This window comes from Empidonax traillii, unplaced genomic scaffold (genome assembly GCF_003031625.1).
Source record: "Empidonax traillii isolate 1590-97213 ecotype Southwest subspecies unplaced genomic scaffold, ASM303162v1 scaffold413:size1348891, whole genome shotgun sequence".
Taxonomy (NCBI): domain Eukaryota; kingdom Metazoa; phylum Chordata; class Aves; order Passeriformes; family Tyrannidae; genus Empidonax; species Empidonax traillii.
In genome coordinates, this window is record NW_020955606.1 from 1079260 (window position 1) to 1091492 (window position 12233).

At 56.5% G+C, this 12233-nt stretch overlaps 2 protein-coding genes across 2 annotated transcripts; one reads left to right on the top strand and one right to left on the bottom strand.

Moving 5' to 3' along the window:
- The first annotated feature begins 206 nt into the window (after positions 1-206).
- LOC114062497 (uromodulin-like) lies at positions 207-5505 on the top strand. The gene is made up of 9 exons (XM_027893963.1): positions 207-245; positions 1042-1108; positions 1258-1425; positions 2132-2337; positions 2921-3081; positions 3461-3706; positions 4044-4203; positions 4622-4766; positions 5383-5505. The coding sequence occupies exons 1-9, from the start codon at positions 243-245 to the stop codon at positions 5481-5483; spliced, it is 1257 nt and encodes a 418-aa protein (XP_027749764.1). The 5' UTR covers positions 207-242; the 3' UTR covers positions 5484-5505.
- Positions 5506-6295: 790 nt separating this feature from the next.
- On the bottom strand, positions 6296-11686 carry ADGRG3 (adhesion G protein-coupled receptor G3). Its single transcript, XM_027893965.1, is given in 13 exon segments — positions 6296-6791; positions 7025-7311; positions 7750-7843; positions 8122-8405; positions 8556-8668; positions 9169-9269; positions 9343-9382; positions 9466-9588; positions 9677-9817; positions 10365-10470; positions 10563-10722; positions 10812-10841; positions 11308-11686. Coding segments are annotated over 13 exon segments (1974 nt in total). The 3' UTR covers positions 6296-6675.
- Between the last annotated feature and the right edge of the window lie 547 nt (positions 11687-12233).

Consider the following 12233-nt stretch of genomic DNA (forward strand, 5'->3'; position numbering starts at 1 on the left):
GGGGCTGTGAAATGAGTCAGTGGCTCACTGGAAGGGCCATCCATACCAGAGGATGGACTTTCACAGAGTCCTCTCCTCCCCGGCCCTGAAGGATGCTCAGCTGGCTCTTGTGCAATCGCAGAGGCAGCGTGTTTGGTGTTTGCGTGGGGGAGAGGGATGAGCTGCCAGAGGGCAATATAAAGCAGGGAGCACAGAGTGGCCTCGGGGCAGCGGAGGGTGGAGGAGCAGAGCGTGGCCTGGAGATGGTAAGTGGGATGAAATCGGGGTGGTGGGATCTCTCAGGACTGGAGCAGGGAAAAAAATCCTCCTTGCCCAGCTGTCCAGCAGTCACAGCCGCTCAGGGTCGGTGGAGGGGTGTGCGCTGCTGGACCACAGTGGGGCTTTTGGCATTGGCTTTGCCCTGCTCTCAGACAGAGCGCTGCCCAGCCATCAGCCCTGGCTGACTCACATCCACTTCTCTGATAAGGAGTATCCGATGTCCAGGGCCGTTCCAGGAGTTTCCCATTATCTGTACCGAGAGAGGAGATGACTTAATCTGTGTCTTTTTGTCACTAATTTTAGTTGTGTTCAAGGTTTTGTTTTTTGGGTTTTTTTTTAATCCTATTGACTCCCTATGATGGATATGGTTTACTGGAAAAGTGAGGATCCTTTTCAAAATCCTAACTTTTCAAAAGAGCTGTGGTGGGAATAGGAAAACTCCTTTCCTCTTTGGGGAGCCCAGATTGATGCCTCAGCTCTGCAGTTTTACTCAGTGGCTGTTCTCGCTGAAATGTGGCTTTATCACTGTCAGCACATCCCTGCAGGTCCAAGGGCTGCTTTTCCACCCCCTCTTTCTGGAGTCACTACCTAAATTCAGAACAGCATTTGACCCTTGTGTTAGCCTGAAGGGGTAGGAAACTACTTTGTGCCATCAAGCCTAAGAAATACAGTACGGATATTATTGCATCCATGCTTGAGGGTTCAGTCTTTCTGAATGACTGCAAACATCTCCAACCAGCAGGGTACAAACCCGAGTTCTCCAGAGCCTGCTTGTTTTTCCAGGAGAGGACTGTGAGATGTTTGTTGCTGTTCTCTTGGCTCTGCCTGGCTGGCTGTGAAGGCAATAAGGGTGAGATTCCCTGTACTCTGTCCCTGCTGGGTCATGGATGGGTAATACAGAAAAATACTCACCTGTGGTGGGACGAGTTCACGCTCACATCTCTCATCAGGGCAATGTTCTTGCTGCATTTCAGCTCACTTGCCTTTCCTTTGCTGCAGGTGAGCTGGTGAGCACACATGGCCTGAGGCCACGGGTTGCCCTCCATCGCAAGAGGAGCCCAGATGTCTGCCTGTCAAACCCGTGCCAGCACCAGGGGCGCTGCCAGGTGATGGGGGACAGACCAGTTTGCAGCTGCAAACCAGGCTTCAAAGGGGAATTCTGCCAAGGTAGGGCTGGGAATGCTGGTGAGCCCTCCCTAGTCTGTCCAGGGGCACCAGAGGGAAGGGTGATGGGCACAGTGCACTGGTATTACCACTGCTCTCCACTCCAGGAGAACATCCCACCTCCTGGTTCAGGTGCATTCCCCACCACCACAGCCGTGTCCTCGACTACATGTTGGTACAAGGCCAAGTCACAGGGCGTTTTCTTCTTCCCCCAAAGCTTTAATTCCTTAATTCTTTGGCTGTGCCGTGGTGTAGCTGTGCCAGGGCAGCAGGACATGCTGCAGGGCACAGCTGCCTCACCATCTCAGAACAACCACACACATTCTGGCACAGCTCCTTCCTCTGAAGGAGAGGGTTGCTGTCCCTGCCTGGTGCCCTTGGCAGACTGTGGGGATTCTGTGGACAGCCCTCGGAAGGGGCCAGACCCCCAACATCTGCCTTTATGTCTTGAGCTTAAGGACTGTGCCTGTTCGGAGTAGTGGCAGCCATGGACTTGAGCAGCTCTTAAAAAATACCAGACCCACATTAACTTCTGCATGTTCCCAAAGGCCTGTCTTCTGCCCAGTGTCATTGAAGAGCCCTACCAGCAGCTTCCACCAAGCCTGGGATGGGGGTCTGCTGAGCTCAGTGGGACTGTGCCATCCCCAGCTCATGTAGGGCTCCTTCAGGCCTCTTCCTTATTGCTATTGCAGATGGCTTTTTCCCCCAGATGTGGTACTGAAGTTGGCCTGTGAGGAGGAGCATATGAAGATGATGGTGAGGAAGGAGGTGTTTGAACTCTTGAAAATCCCACGGGAGCTCGTCCACTTGAAGAACCAGGCATGCAAGGTCTCAGAAAAGGAAGAAGAGGGTGAGCTGTTTTTTTCAGCCACCCTCACTGGTGAAAACCACACTGCCTGTGGGTCAATAATCGAGGTAAGGATCCAGCAGAGCCTTTCTGCATAGCTCCAAAGCCATGAGAGAAGCAAGAAATGCTGAGTGGGGACAGCAAAGAGAAAGCCTCAAAGGCTTTTCCTTTTATATCCGGGTGTTGTAAAGTTCTTATTCCCTTTGAAAGGCTTCCCTGGGCATGTCAGAAGCCTCTGCTGCCTCTGCCAAACTGCTGCTGGCAGCACATTTTGCCTGATTTAGCAGAGCATGGAATTCTCAGTTTGTGCTTTACTAGCTGATAACAGCCCTCAGCTTTCTGGCCACATCCTCTGAGCCCTGCAGCCCTGACCCCTTGGTCCCTCACTTGCTTCATGGATCAGGAAGGGTGCAGAGGAACTGGTGCTCCATCTCTGCGTTTTGCAGAAGAGCCCTCACCCATGCTCGTTATGTTGACTCCTGCCTTCTCTGGTGGTGTCTCCCAGTAGCCCCCAAACACAAAGCTTGAGCTAAAACCCCAGCAGATATCCAGGCCTGGAGCAGCTGCAGCTGAGTTTCACCTTCTGAGCTGGAGCTTGGATCTCTCTGTATGGATTTAGTCACTGGACACTGGATTTCTGTGCCATTCCAGAAAAACAGCTCCCATGTCTCCTACTCCAACGTCATTGAGTCGGAGCAGGAAGCCCACGGGGCCATGATCTCCCGGAGTTTTCAGCTGGAAGTGCATTTCTCCTGCATCTATGCCTACGAACAGGTGGTGAGGCTGCCCTTCGCTCTCACTGCTGTTGACAGGTGAGTGGTTCTGTTTCTCCTTGCTGCTGACATGGTGCCTTCGAGCTCGCAGAAAAGTAGATGCTGTCAATGAGGTGATCTGCAAAGGCCCTGGGGAGCCCCTAGGGAGCCCTGAGAGCAGTGCCAGGCACCTTAGTCTGGCATCTTGGCCTCCCTTTTTCTTCCCAACGTGTTTTTTCAACACAAGGTTTGGGCCTGGGGCGGAGCCAAAGTGGGGGCACACACAATCTGCCTTTCTCCTGTCCTCACTGCTTGAAACCAACTATCCAAAACATGAAGGGTGGGGACTAGAAGAGGCCCTCACCAGGGTCCTGTGGAGGTGCAGGTTAGGGAGCCCTCATCCTCTGCTCTCCTCTCTTCTCTTCGTCGCTGTTCCCAGGCTGGTGCAGTCCGTGGTCAGAGAAGGACACTTCAACGTCAGCATGAAACTGTACAAGTCCCCCTCCTACCTCCAGCCTTATCACCTGCCGACCGTGGCCGTCCCCCTCACGGACACACTCTATGTCCTGCTGAAGATAGAAGGACAGCACCAGCTCAAGTACTTCCTGCTGAGTGTTTTGGACTGCTGGGCCACCCCAAGCGCGGATCCCTTCCAGAGCGTGAGGCACAAGCTCATTGAGCAGGGGTGAGTGGAGGGCCCCCAGCACACCCGGTCTCCTTGCACCACGAGCACAGTCACATCCCTTTCCTGGCTGCTAAGGACGGGAGCAATGAGCAATGACAACACTGTTGCTCATAGGTGGAACCTGTGGTGGACACCATCATCAAACAGGCAGAACAGCCCCACAGACGAGCCCCCGAAAAGCTCTGAACTGAGCCCCCTCTCCTGACCCTGCTGTGCTGCCAGCAGTGCTGCCTTCCTTCTAGTGTTGCTCCTGGCCAGCTAGGGAGTCAAAGCCTGTGTTCCAGGCTGGGATGCTCCCCCTCATTTGGCACTCACTGACCCAGCTGTCATGTCCCAGGTGTCCCCACGACGAGACAGTGACCTATCTGAACGCCATTGGGGAGAGCAGCACCGCCAAGTTCAGCTTCCAGATGTTCCGGTTTGCTGGTTATCCCGAGGTGTTCCTGCACTGCCGTGTCCGGCTCTGTCTCCCCAACAGTCCAGAGCCCTGTGCCAAGGTGAGCCCTCTCTGTTTTGCACCATCCCCTGGCCAGGCATGGTGCTGGAGAAGGAATGCTCTTTGCAAAAGGGGCTCTGTTCTGGTTCTGGATGCCTCACACAATAAACACCAGGAGCTCACCCCAGTGCCCTGAACCAAAGGTACAAGGGCTTGAACCCAAAGGAGAGCCCCTTTCCCTCTTCCCTCTGGCTATTGGGTGTTTGCAGGAGGAGAATTTGATGCCAGGATTTGGGGAGGAATGAGCTAAAGTCCTTTAGGACCTGGTGCCTCTCATGCTCTGGGGTCCTGACTGCTCCCAGGCTGCAGCTCCAACGGGGCCTCTGCCAGCAGGAGACCTCCAGGATGAACATTGCCCTTTGAGTAGGCTTTTCCCCTGTCCTCTGGTTCCATCACTCTTCCCTTGGCTCTGTTGACAGCAATGCCCAAGGCACTGGAAGAACAAGCGGGCATTGGTGGATGACTACAATAAGATTGTCTCCTATGGGCCCATCCACCTGCTGGCTGCTCCTTCCTTGGAAGCAGAGACCCATCATTCCAGCACTGACCAACAGGACCTGGCAGGTACTTAGGTCCTTCTGGGGAGGAGAGGAGCAGCTCCCAGACCCTTGCAGTTGTCTAGGCAGTGCCAGGTTGCTAAAAAGGGCTGCTAAAATCACTGCCCTGCACAGAGGCCTGGAGTCTTTCAGGTGTCATGGCCATGCACGGCAAAGTCCAAAGCCAAAGCAGCACAGAGTTCTGTGTGAGTGGCTCCATGCCAGGCATAGGTTGGGATGAGCAGGGGAGCTGGGCAGGAAGGGACCCTAAGGCAGAAGGCTGTTGGTGCAGCACCCCAGATAGGGAAGGCTCTGCATCATCAGCACAGCGAGGCAGCTCCTCCTGAGCACTGAGATCAATCCAGGAGATCCAAGCAGCGGTCCAAGATCAGGGTTGAGGGCAAGGACACCTACAGCAGAGCTCAGACCAGGCATAAATACTGAGCTAGATGGAACCCTTGGGCAGCAAGGGTGGGTGGAGGCCATTTGGGGTGACTGATTCCTATTAGTGCCCCCAGGACCCCCAGCTCCAGTGGCTCCTGCCCCTCACAGGAGGTGACTTCCCCCCCCAAATCTGTCCCCAGCCGGGAGATGCGGCACTCGGGGGACCCAGATATGTCACGAGTCTCTCTCCTCTTTGGCAGGACCCAGCCCGTGGCTCCCCGGGGCCCTCGTCCTGCTGTGTGTGCTTGGTGTGCTCACCGTGGCAGGGGCAGCCATCAGTGTGGGGCGGAGAACAGGTTAGGAAACGGCTGTTTCCAAATAAACGTGACGGCAGCAGAGAGCCTCTTGCCTGTGTCTTTTTTTTGGGGGAAGGAAGTGATAGTTGGACACAAACAGTGCTTGAAGGTTGAGGCACGTCAGAGTGTTTCTGCTCCCTGTAGCATCCTTAGGACCTTCTCATCCCCACCGGGGCCACCCTCTCTAAACTCAAAGCATGTACCCAGGGCTGGAAGGGTTCTTCCCGTGTTCCTCTTCCCCAGAGAGTCACCCTGGTGCATGGGGTGATGGAGGTATTCCAACATCAGATACTTGCCCACCAAAGCTGGTCTTTGTGTGGTTCTGTGGGACACAGATGTAGTGTTAGCAGAGAAAAGATTGCTCTGTGAATGCACATCCATGTGTGTGTGTGTGTGTGTATTTATCCACACTGATTTCTCCCCTCATCCATGACAAATTGCCAGCAAGGTTTCTGCCATTTGATACATCCCTAATATAAAGCAAATAACAAACAATATTGAAGGTATCAAAGACTAAATCCACAGTGCTCAGAGAGCTGGCAGGGATTTAATGCTGAAACGTGGATCAGGAGAAGACAAGCAGTGGCCCTGCGAGGTGGCTGTGTGTGAGCTTCCAGCTGCAGCACAGTATCCATGCAGAAATCATTGCTGGCCCTGGCAGATGGTTTGCAGGAAAGACATCCAGCAGATATCTGCCAGAGAGCAGGAGATGTATTGCAAAGAACCTCATGGGATTTCTCTTTTTTTTTTTTTTTTTGCTGGTTCCCAGACCTGAACCTGCCATGTGTGGAGCAAGTCATTCCCTCCAGCAGCAGGAAACCCATTGCTGGGCTGGTTCAGCACCAAAGGCCATGTCTAGTGAAGAGAGGGGATGGTCCATCACAGCTGAAGGTGGGAGGTTCATAGGCTCCCTCCTCATCCCTTCAGTAGCCCTTTGGGGGATGAGATTGGGGCACTTCAAGACCATGGAACTTCAGCCTGGAGGGACTTCAGCAGAAGGGTCATCTCTGGAGCTCCTCTCCCAAGGAATGGCAGGGCCAAAGTAAAGAGCCCTGCTGAGGTGGATCATGCCCACTGAAGGGTAAACTCAGGTGTGGCAAACTGATCCCTCCCTCCGTGGGGAAGCTGCATCTGCCAGGATCAAAGATTGCTCTCAGCAGATGCACACACAGGCAGGAAGAGAGGTCCAGCCAGGAGCTACTCCTGGGAGACTGTGGTGTTTTTGTCATGTCTGATGATGTGGGACAGGGAGCCAGTGGTCTCCTTTGTCTTTGGGTAGTAGAGGATGACCAGCCAGATGAATATGAAGATTCCTGCAGGGAAAGGAATATAAATACTCAGCAGCTGCAGGATACAGTGAGAAAGATTTGCCAGGATGCTGACAGCACTGCCCTGCTTCTTCCAGGGGATTCCCCCAGCTCACTCCTGCCCTCCCCATACTCCAAGTGCACCATTTGGCTGGGACATGCCAAATGTCCCTAATTCTCTGCTGAGGAATTACTTTCTTGGAGGAAAACTACTCTCACTGCTCAGAGGCGGCACTGACCTTGGAGGGAGTTGAGGATGGTGAAGAGGTAGAGCACGGGCGCAGAGGAGATGCCGTGGGTGAGGAATGCCAGGGCCCAGGTAGCTCCCAGCAGGCAGAAGAGCCCCACTGCCACTAGGGCCACCTTCCAGGGCTTGCGGCCTCCCTGCACCACCCCTGTGCCCTGCAAGCTGCAGCTCTTCTTGGTCACCACCCCAAAGAGAGCCATGTTGAAGAGGAAGATGAGGCTGAAGTAGCCGCAGTTGGTGATGTAGTGGAGCAGGAGGTGTTCGGAAGTGATCCAGCACCTGAAAAGAGAGAACCTCCAGTGGCCCTGCAAGCCCCAGAAGCACTCCTGGGAGCCTCCATGGGGGGATGTTTCAGGGATGCAGGGACACCCTTGTGCTGGGGGGGAAAATTCCAAGGCCAGGATGAAGCAAGGGGCTAGTGGTGCATATCCACTGCTCTCGTGTTGCCCAGCTGGGAGGGATCCTGGGGGAGCTCCAGGTGGACCTTGGACATCCCTCCATGACCTGGAGGGCTGCAGGCACGACCAAGGAAGCTCAGCATGAGAGGTGGTGGTGGGGGTGGCTGATGTGTCGTAACCGCAATTGAGGAAGCAGAAGCACGGCGTAAAGCCAAGCTGGGGGGGGTGCAATCCCTGACTGCTGCACTCCCAGAAGGACTGGGCTACCACTCCTCGTGCCAAAGGGCCACCCAAGCCCTGTGGGCAGTGGGGCACGCACAGGTGGGCTATGACCTGGTGGTCCGTGGTGTGGATGCTGTACTCTCCGTAGGAGCCGATGACTCCTGCCACTCCCACCACGAGAACGGGCAAACCTGGAAGAAGGGAGACACACAGAATCACAGAATTGTTTAGGTTGGAAAGGACCTCTAAGATCATCGAGCACAACCGTTATTCTAGCACGTTCACCACCAAAGCATGTCCCCAAGAGCCACATCCACGCATCTTTTGAACGCTTCCAGGGATGGTGACTCCACCATTGCCCAGGGCAGCCTGTTCCAGTACCTGACCACCCTTTCAATGCAGAAATTTTCCTTAATATCCAATCTAAACCTCTTACTGCCCCCCTCTCCCCCAGGCTGGTGGTGCTCACCCCAGCCAAGCAGGCACAGCTTCGCCAGGTAGTGGTGGATGTAGACACCAAGGACCTTGATGAAGAGGAGGTAGAGCTGACAGCCCTCCAGCGCCGTCCAGGTGAAGCAGCAGAGCAGGCAGTAGTGGGTGAGCCCTCCCAGGACCTTACAGGTTGCTGGCTGGGTCCTCCCAGAGAGCCCACTGTTGAGCAGGAAGGCCAGGTTGAGGAGGAACAGGCTGCCCACGAGGTTCACGTGCAGCCCCAGGTTGATGCGGCGGGTCTCGTCAAACCTGAACCTGCACCTGAGTGTTCCCAGAGGGACCAGGAAAGGAAGAGGTCACGGGTGAGCAGGGCCTCCTGCTGCACCACAGCAGGTCCAAGTAGAGGCACCAGAATGGCCCCACATCTCTCACAGCTTGACAAGTCCCCATGGAGCTGCTGGCACATCCTACCTCACGAAGATGCAGAAGGCGATGGTGAAGATGGAAAAAGCCATGGCTACCCCACAGCCAGCGGTGGCAACAGCCATCAAGGCTTGTGCTGTGGAGTTGTCCAGAGCTGGGTTCTGCCAAACATGCACGTGTTGGGTTAGACAGGCCCCAGACCAGCCTAGAAAACCCAGCTGCAGCTACCAGAGCCACAGGGCTGATAAACATGGTGGGCTGCTGCAGAGACCCCATAAACATCCTCAGTCTGGACAGCAAAAGGTCTTTGGGGGGAGAAAGGCAGTGGTGGCTCAGAGGAGATGCTCCCCAAGGTGGGGTGAGGAGTGGGAGAAATGGACCACCTTGACCACCCTCCTGGGAGACTTCACCAGGATATGGGACATCAAACCTTGCTACTCCAGAGCCTACATTAGGCTGGGGCATTTTTCAGGCTGTCCTGCTCTGCTAACCTGCTGCTGCCCTCCTGATCTGGGGCTGGGCTTGTATTTGGGACCTGGGCTTGCCTGGAAAAAGCTACAACTATCCTTGTATGGCTGCTCATGACACCAGAGGGAACATCAAAATGGGCAGGCAGCACTGTCAGGGCATGAGCAGGAGCTGTGGGGAGTGGGATCATCACCAGGAGGAGGGTGAAGAAGGTGAGGTGGTCACAGGAGCAGACTGTCTTCTTGTCCCCAGGCTGTGTGACACATCCACTGCTGCGCCAGCCTCCTACCTGCCCTGCAAGGGGCAAGGAGTGACCACGGAGAGCTCCAGGCACAGCCCCTGTGCCCGGCCCCGCCGGGTACTGCACCTTTGCTGGGATCCCAGAAGACGCACTTCGGGGTGACGCCCTGCCAAGAGGGACAGCGGCATCAGCTGGTGCCACAGTGAGGGGCACTGGAGAAGGGATGGAGGGTGGGCAGGGCTGGCTTACAGGGGACAGCTGGCTGTGGGTGAAGGTGAGCTGCACGGGGTCCCGCAGCCCGGAGATGCTGGTGTTCCCCACTGTGATGCCCACCACGGTGTTGTCCAGGACCTGTCCTGCCTGGTTGACCTCCTGCATGGGGGGAACATTGCCTGAGCCCAGCTGGTGTGTAGCGAGCGCAGGTGGCAGCATAAAGGATGCCAGCAATGCCAGCTCATACCTTGAACATGCCAAGCTGCTGGATGTTGAGGACCGTCACCACCACATGCACTACCTGGCTACTCAGAGACCGAAATATCTCCCTGGGGAGACGGATTTTTCCTGCCTTCCTCTCCTCTGTGGTGTTCAGCATGCTGGGGCCCTGCGGGGGAGAAGGACAGGGAGAGGTTGTTGCTGGCAGGTCACTTCTCTGCTTGGGACCCACCAGCCTCGCTCCAAATTCAGCCAAATTCAGCCCCGCCTGGGTGGGTTTGCTCAGAAACATCAGCAGGAGCCCTGAGGGCAGAAGGAGAGAAACTCATCCCCAGCAGCTATGGAGGCAGAGGTGGGAGTGGGACCCACAAGGTCCTCAACCCGCGTGTGGGACATCCAGAGCTGGGAGAGCCTGTGGGTGGGCAGGAGGCCCAAGGTCACACACATTCCTCCTCCTTTCCTACCTTGCTCTCCCCCTGACCACCCCTGCGTGCTGGGACGGCTCTCAGGGAGGGCTCTTTCCTCCCAGGCACCATTTCTCACGACTCCTCGCCAAGGGATGTTAAAGTTGACGTGGGTCCGTGATGCAACCCCAGAACAGGGTGGAGGAAGAGCACAGCAGGGCACACCACACCCCAGGGTGGGTGCTTGGAAGAGGGACACCTGGAAAGCGTGCGACCTTCCAAGCGAGGGAGAGGGAAGGGCACACATCTCACCGCCGTGGGGGAAAAGGTGATGAGAACATCACGGGCGACAGCCCTGCTGACATTGAGGAGCAGCTTCTTGAGCCCGACCAGCTGACTGTGCAGCCCCTGCGCCACCCTGCAGGACAGGGAGGAGGGGGCTGTGGGGTGGGACTGGTGGATGCAAGGGGCTGAGCCCCCAGACCCTGCCACGGCCAGCCCTGCTGCTACCTGAACCAGCGATCCCGCAGGCAGGCACAAGCGGAGCTGTGAGAGCGGCCCAGCTCCGGGCAGCGCCGCGGCAGCCGGAGGATGCGAAACCCGCCGTCCCGTTTCCCCGGCTCCACCGTCACGTTGCAGCACGAGAAGGATTCGTCACCCCGACCCAGAGCTGGGGAGGGTGGCAGCAGGGTGAGCACCAGGCAACCACGGCGTTGGGTGGACGCTGGGCCGAGGGTAGGGAGGGGGGCCACCACTCACCAGAACAGCGCTCCTTTCCCCTGGTAACAACTGGAAGAGGAGTCCGTTAAGAAATGGAGGGAAAAGCCCAAAATCCAGGGTCAGTCCTCCCCTTGCCCACTAGGGGAGGGGAGGCAGAAGAATCTGGCGGCTACCAGGTTTGAGAGGAACAGCTCTGCAGTTTCATGGGCTTCAAAAACACCCGGACAGCCATCGGGGCTGGTGAGGACAAAGCCACTGTGTCCAACCCCCCCCAGGAGGGCTTGCAGAGGAGACCCTGGGCTTCTGGTTCCAGATTTTAAAAAAAATGCCCCAGCAGCAACCCCCACCCCAACTCCACTTGCCTCTGCCAGTTCTGCACATCTCAGCAGGGATGATCCTTCTGGCCCATCCACTTTTCAGGGTGAAACACCCCACTGTGGTCTTTGGGTGAACACTTTCCCGCGGGAAACCTTCCCCCTAAGCCCATGGCACTCCCACATCGAGGATGTCTATCCCTCCCTCACCCACCACTCACCAGGCAGCATCAGGAACAGCAGGATGGTGCCCAGGAACAGGTTCATGCTGCTTTGTGGGGTCTCCTGACCACCCCTGGCTGTCCCACCTCACCCAGGTCCCCTCGTCCCAGCAGCTCAGCTCCTCCCCAGGCTGCGCTTGCAGCCACTCCTGAGGCAATGGGCCGTGTCTTCATTTCCTTTCTGAGAACCCCTCACGCCTTCCTGTGGGCTAGCAAGGCTCACAAGGCTCCTACCCCGGCTCACAGCAACGGTGACAGCTGTCAGAGCTGCAGCGTTTCCCTCTTGGCTCCTTCTGCTCACCGACGTGGGGCTTTTCGCTTTCCCTTTCTCTCCCCAGTCCTGCCAAGGGGTCAGTGGCCCCCACCAGCACAGTGACATGCTGGAGCCTTCCCCTCCTAAACTGGGCATCACCACAAGCTGCTGGGATGAAGCATCCCCTTCCTGGGAAGGTGTCCCCATCCCAGGTGGGTGCTGGAAGCCGGCTGGAGGGGGATGAGCTGCAGCCAGAGCCCCCTCTGGAAGGGGAAATGGGGGAACAGGGGATGTGGTGCTGCAAGTAGTGCAGCCAAGTTCTGCCTGGCCCCACAGCCACTAAGGGAGGCAACTCCCTTCCTGTGAAGTCTCCCTCTTTGGATCTCTGTCCTCCACCAGCCTCCCTTTCTGCTGGGTACTGATGGTCCCTGAATTCCCAAAGCCATTGGCATCTCCCTCCCTCACCCCAACCCCTATGGCACCAGGCAGGCAGTGCTCTGCCAGGAGCAAAATCACCTGTCCCAGCTCAGAAGGATCCTACAGGCTGAAATTGCTGAGCCTTGGGGATGGGACAACCCCATCTGAGGGATAGATCCCACTGGAGAGCCCACCAATGCACCCAGCAGAGACCCCAGCAAGCCACACTCTGAGAGGAACAACTTTAATGGGCACG

What these genes read in the sequence shown, in the direction of transcription:
- LOC114062497 (XM_027893963.1), top strand. An exon ending in CCTGTGGGTCAATAATCGAG is followed by an intron (nt 2,338 to 2,920) that starts GTAAGGATCCAG and finishes GTGCCATTCCAG; the next exon opens with AAAAACAGCTCCCATGTCTC. An exon ending in GCTCTCACTGCTGTTGACAG is followed by an intron (nt 3,082 to 3,460) that starts GTGAGTGGTTCT and finishes CGCTGTTCCCAG; the next exon opens with GCTGGTGCAGTCCGTGGTCA.